Below are 5,935 nucleotides of genomic sequence, written 5' to 3' on the forward strand. Positions count from 1 at the left end.
TGTGACCCCCCCCCCCCCCCGATCCCCTTCCCCAGCATCGGCCACCCTGTACCCCCTTATCTGGCACGGAGACCCCCCTGAACCCCCATTTTCTGGTCACCAGCACCCCCTGAACCCCCATTTCCGGGCACTGGGAATACTCTAAACCTTGATTCCCGGGCACGGAGAAACCCCTGAATCGTCATTTTCGGTCCTGTTACCTCTCCATCGCCTTTCCCATGAACTCCCATGACCCCCCCCTGAACTCCCATTCCTGCGCACGGGGAGCCCTTGAACCGCCATTTCTGGGCACGCGGACCCCCCTGAATCTCCATTCCCGGGCACTGGGACACCCCCGAATCTCCATTTTCGGGCATCCCGCTTTCCCAGACCCGAGTCTCGCCCTTTTCCTTGACCTTTGGACCCCCCGAACAGCTCAATTTTCCATGTCCCCCCCGTTTTCTACTCCCGGCGCTTCCCGAAACGGGGTCTCAGAGGGTCCCAGGGGTCTCAGCGGGGATCCAATGGGATCCAGATGAACTCCCTGGAATTCCCCTTTTCCCCCCCGTCCCATCCCCCACCGCACTCCCTCGGTCTCTTTCCCGCTTCCCAGGCTGCGCCTCCGGGATCCGCTCGCCTCTCCCAGTCCCAGCCCCTCCTTTCCCTCAACACCGGGGACCCCTGGAGCCCCTTTCCTGGGCACAGGGACCCCCTGGATCCCACATCCCGCCTCTCCCAGTCCCTCCCTTGAACCTTGCGCCCTTCCCGGCTCTCCCAGTTTCGCTTCCTGACCCTTGGACGCCGCCAGACCCCCCAATCTCTGAGTCCCCCCAGTTCTCCACCCCCTGCTCATTCTGCGGGGGGGTCCTGGGTGGTCCCCGGGGGGATTCAGGGGAATTCCCAGGGTTTCCTCTGTCCCCTCCCCCTCCTCGCGCTCCCCCGGTCACTTTCGCGTCTCCCAAGCTGCGGCTTCGGGATCGGCCCCGGGACCGGCACCGGCACCGGGACGCCCTGAATCCCCGTTCCTGGGCACGGGGACCCCCCTGCACTTCCATTTCTGAGCAAACCCCCCTTTCTGGCCACAGAGACCCCCTTGAACGTTCATTTCGGGGAACCGGGACCCCTCTGTACCCCGTTCTCCAGTCCTGAAAAACCCTGCACCCCCTTATCTGGAACCTGGAAGCCCCTGAACCCCCATTCCCGAGCAGGGAAACCCCCCTGAACCCCCATTTCTGGGCACCGAGACCTCCCTGAACCTCAGTTTTCAGACACCAGGACTCCTTGAACACCATAATTCGTAAAGAGATCCTCCCTGAACCCCATTTCCTGCGCACCCGGATCCCCCTTATCCAGCCCCAGTGCCCCTCTGTACCCCATTTCCCGGCCCTCCCCCTCTCGGGGACCCAGCCCCCCATTTTCCTTGACCTCGGGACCCCCTGAACCCCCATTACTGGGCATGGGGACTCCCCCCGCACCCCCTAATTCGGCATGGGGACCCCCTGCACCCCCTTCTCGGGCATCCCGCCCTTCCCAGCCCCCAGACCCGCCCTTTTCCTTCCCTTTGCACCCCCAGATCTTCCAAATTTCCGTGTCCCCCCAGTTCTCCACTCCCGGCGCTTTCTTCAGGGCGGTCCCAGGGGGTCCCAGGTGTTTCTCAGAGGGCTCCAGGGGAGGTCGCAGCGGGGATCCAGAGGAATTCTCTGGAAATCCCCCTTTTCCCCTCCCCCACCGCGCTGCCTCGGTCACTTTCGCTTCCGCGTCCCAACCCGAGAGACCGGGATCTACCCAGCTACCCGTGACGTCACTGACATGTTGAGTTTCCATTGGTGGGCAGGAAATGGCGCCAATGGCGGGGCCGGAGGCGGCTCTGGGGGCGGGGCCAGCACTGGGGGCGGGGCCAGTTCTGGGAGCGGGATGGCAGCGGAGCAGCGCGATGGCTCCAGCGCTGGGGCTGGGGCTGCTCTTGGGGCTCCTGGGGGACCCGGGGGGCGCGACGAAAGGTGGGTGGGACCCCCGAAATCGTGACCCACCTGAACTTCCATTTTCGGGCACTGGGAATCCTCTATCCCTTGATTCTCGAGCACGGAGAAACCCCTGAACCTTCATTTTGGGTCCTGTTACCTCTTCATTGCCTTTGCCAGCAAAAAGACCTCACTGAACCCCCATTTCTCTGCACGGGGACTCCCTGAACCGCAATTCCAGGGCACCGGGACCCCCCTGAACCGCAATTCCCGGGCATCGGGACCCCCCTAAAATTCCATTTCCGGGCACTGGGAACCCCCTTACCTTTCATTCCCGGGCAGGGGAACCCCCGAAATCTCCATTTTGGGTCGTGTGACCCCCCCCTCGATCCCCTTCCCCAGCACCGGCCCCCTGTACCTCCTTATCTGGCACGGGGACCCCCCTGAACCCCCATTTTCTGGTCACCAGCACCCCCTGAACTCCTATTTCTGGGCACTGGGAATCCTCTAAACCTTGATTCCCGGGCACGGAGAAACCCCTGAATCGTCATTTTCGGTCTTGTTACCTCTCCATCGCCTTTCCCAGAAAAACCCCCGTGAACCCCCATTAATGGGCACGGGGACCGCCCCAAACCCCCTCACCTGGCACCGGGACCCCGCTGCACCCCCATTCCCGGGCCCCGGGACACCCCCTAATCTCCATTCCCGGACCTGGGACCCCCTGCACCCCCTTTTCGGGCATCCCGCTTTTCCCAGACCCGAGTCCCGCCCTTTTCCTTGACCTTTGGACCCCCCGAACCTCCCAACTTTCCGTGTCCCCCCGTTTTTGCACTCCCGGCGCTTCCCGAAACGGGGTCCCAGAGGGTCCCAGGGGTCTCAGTGGGGATCCAATGGGATCCAGATGAACTCCCTGGAATTCCCCCTTTCCCGTGTCCCCTCCCCCACCGCGCTCCCTCGGTCTCTTTCCCGTCTCCCAGGCTGCGCCTCCGGGATCCGCTTGTCTCTCCCAGCCCCAGCCCCACCTTTCCCTCAACACCGGGGACCCCTGGAGCCCCTTTCCTGGGCACAGGGACCCCCTGGATCCCCCATCCCGCCTCTCCCAGTCCCTCCCTTGAACCTTGTACCGTTCCCGGCTCTCCCCATTCTGCTTCCTGCCCCCCCCAAATCTCTGCATCCCCCAGATCTCCACCCCCTGCTGGTCCTGCGGGGGGTCTGGGAGGGTCCTTGGGGTATCGTGGAGGCTCCCAGGGGGATTCTGGGCTCTGGGACCCCCTGAACTTCCAGTCCCATGCACTGGGAACCCCCCCTTATCCAGTACCAATCCCCTCCTGCACCCCCTTTCCCATCCATCCCGCCTTCCCCAGCTCCAGACCCACATTTTCCTTGACTCTGAGACCCCCTGGACCCCCATTCCTGCTTTTCTCAGCCCCCAGCACCCCCCTTTCCCTCTGCATCAAGGATCCCTGAGCCCCCCATTCCAGCCATCCCAGGTCTCCCCACCTTGTGACCCCTCTTTCCTTGGCACTGGGGACCCTTGGACCCCCTTTCCTTGACACTGGGGTCCCCTGGAACCCCCATTCATTGTATCCTGCTTTCCTTGACCCTGAGAGGCCCCTGAGCCCCCATTCCTGGACACTGGGACCCCATGCACCCCTTTCCCACTCTCCCAGTTCCCCTTTCATTGATCCATGACCCCTCAACCCCCCCAAATCTCTGTGTCCCCCCAGTTCTACACTCCCTGCAATACCTGTATGTGGGGGTGTCAGAGCCCAGCCCGGGGATCCCCCAGTTCATGGTCCTTGGGTACCTGGATGGGATCCCCTTCACACGCTACGACAGCGAGCGGGGCCGAGACGAGCCACTGACACAGTGGATGAACGATGGAGCAGAGCCGGGATATTGGGATGGGACCACCCAGATCTACGTGAGGAACCAGCACGTGGCTGCCAGGAACCTGGAGATACTGCAGAACCGGTACAACCAGAGCAGGGGTGAGTGGGGGGATCTGTGGGGCTGGGATGTGGATGCATGGGTTGGGATGGTGATCCATGGGGCTGGGATGGGATCTGTGGTGTTGGGATGGGATCCATGGGGTTGGGAACGGGATCTGTGGAGCTGGCATGAGGCTCTCTGGGTCTTCATGAGACCCTGGTGCTCCGTAGTGCTGGGCTGGGGCTCTGTGGGGCTGGGACACAATTCCATGGGTCTCTGTGGGTACAATCCAACCAGGTCTCCACACATTTTTGCGAGTTTATGGCTGTGACCTCCTGTCTGACGGGAGCATCCGTGGATCCGAGCGGTACAGCTATGACGGGAGGGATTTCATCTCCTTTGACCTGGAATCCAGGAGATTCGTGGCAGCCGACACCACTGCTGAGGTCACCAGGAGGCGCTGGGAAGATCAGAATGAGGCTGAGGATTTGACGAATTACCTGGAGCACATCTGCCCAGAATGGCTCCAGAGACATGTCGGATATGGGCAGAAGGAGCTGGACCACAAAGGTGGGAGCAGAATTCCTGTGGGAATATGGGATTTGGGAATGGAAGACTTGGGAACACGGTAATTCCTGTGGGAATTCCATGGGAAAATCTCACCTCCATCCCAATGCAGTGGCAATTCCATGGGCAGGTCTCACCCCCGTCACATTCCCATGGAATTCCATAGGCAGATCTTATCCCCATTCCTGTGGGAATTCCCTGGGCAGATCTCACCCCCATCCCCTTCCAGTGGAAATTCCATGGGAAGGTCTCACCCCATCCCATTGCAGTGGGAATTCCATGGGCAGATCTCACCCCCATTGCATTCCTATGGAATTCCATGAGCTGATCTCACCCCCATCCCATTCCCATGGAATTCCATGAGCTGATCTCACCCCCATCCCATTCCCATTTAATTCCATGGACAGATCTCACCCCCATCACATTCCCATGGAATTCCATGTATGTCTCTCACTGTTATCCCATTCCAGAGCCCCCTGATGTCCATGTGTCTGGAAAAGAGGAACACGGGATGCTGATCTTGTCCTGCCACGTGTACGGATTCTACCCCAAGGCCATCGCGGTCAACTGGATGAAGGGGGATGAAATCCGGGATCAGGAGACGGAGTGGGGCGGGGTCGTTCCCAACAGCGATGGCACCTTCCACACCTGGGCCAGGATCGAGGCGCGGCTGGAGGAGCGGGAGCAGTACCGGTGCCGGGTGGAGCATCCCGGAATGTCGGAGCCCAGGATCTTCGCTTGGGGTGAGGCTGGGAATGTGGAATGTGGGAATTGGGGAGTTGGAATTCCCAGATGGGGATTCCCCTCCCCCTCCTCACCATCCCACAATTCCCAGAGCCGACATCTGGTGGGAATCTCACTGTGGTGGTCGCTGTGTCCGTTGTTGCCATCATCATCCTCATTGTCCTCGTTGGATTCGTCGTCTGGAAGCGCCAATCCGGTAACACACGGGATGGGGGTCAGGAAGGGGCACAGATCCACCCAGCACCGTTCTGGGAATCCTGTGCCACCAACGCTGATCCCACTGTTTTTCCACAGGGCGGGTGGACCGGAATGGATACAACATGGCAGCCAGTGAGTACCAGTGGCGGATCCAGCTCTGAATCCCCTCCATGTGGATCCCAGGATGGATCCTGGGGTTAATCCCAGTGTGTGATCCGTGCTGGAATCTCATGGATCTTCTCTTTCTGCAGGAAATGATGTGGGAGCAACGGCTTGACCGCAGGTAAGGAGTGGGGTCAGGGTGGGATTCCAGAGGGGGATTGGGACAGGATGGACAGATTGGAATCAGGGAGGGATTCTGGATCAGAGGAGGGGTCCAGAGCAGGATGAGATTGAATTCTGGAGTGGGATCAGGGCTGGATTCTGGAGCAGGATCAGTTGGGATGATGGATAGATGATGGATGGATGGATAGATGATGGATGGATGATGAATGAATGGAAAATGGATGATGGATGGATGGATGGATGGATGATGGATTTATGGATGATGGATG

At 60.4% G+C, this 5,935-nt stretch overlaps 1 protein-coding gene across 1 annotated transcript; it reads left to right on the forward strand.

The window, feature by feature from the left end:
• Window positions 1-1,903: 1,903 nt before the first annotated feature.
• Window positions 1,904-5,658, forward strand: LOC306815201 (class I histocompatibility antigen, F10 alpha chain-like; the record flags this gene model as incomplete). Its single annotated transcript, XM_079331817.1, has 7 exons — window positions 1,904-1,979; window positions 3,668-3,931; window positions 4,170-4,442; window positions 4,910-5,182; window positions 5,275-5,379; window positions 5,478-5,513; window positions 5,633-5,658. Exons 1-7 carry the CDS (start codon window positions 1,913-1,915, stop codon window positions 5,656-5,658), a joined length of 1,044 nt encoding a protein of 347 aa, XP_079187943.1. The 5' UTR covers window positions 1,904-1,912.
• Between the last annotated feature and the right edge of the window lie 277 nt (window positions 5,659-5,935).

Source organism: Erithacus rubecula (assembly GCF_903797595.1).
Source record: "Erithacus rubecula genome assembly, contig: scaffold_105_arrow_ctg1, whole genome shotgun sequence".
NCBI lineage: Eukaryota > Metazoa > Chordata > Aves > Passeriformes > Muscicapidae > Erithacus > Erithacus rubecula.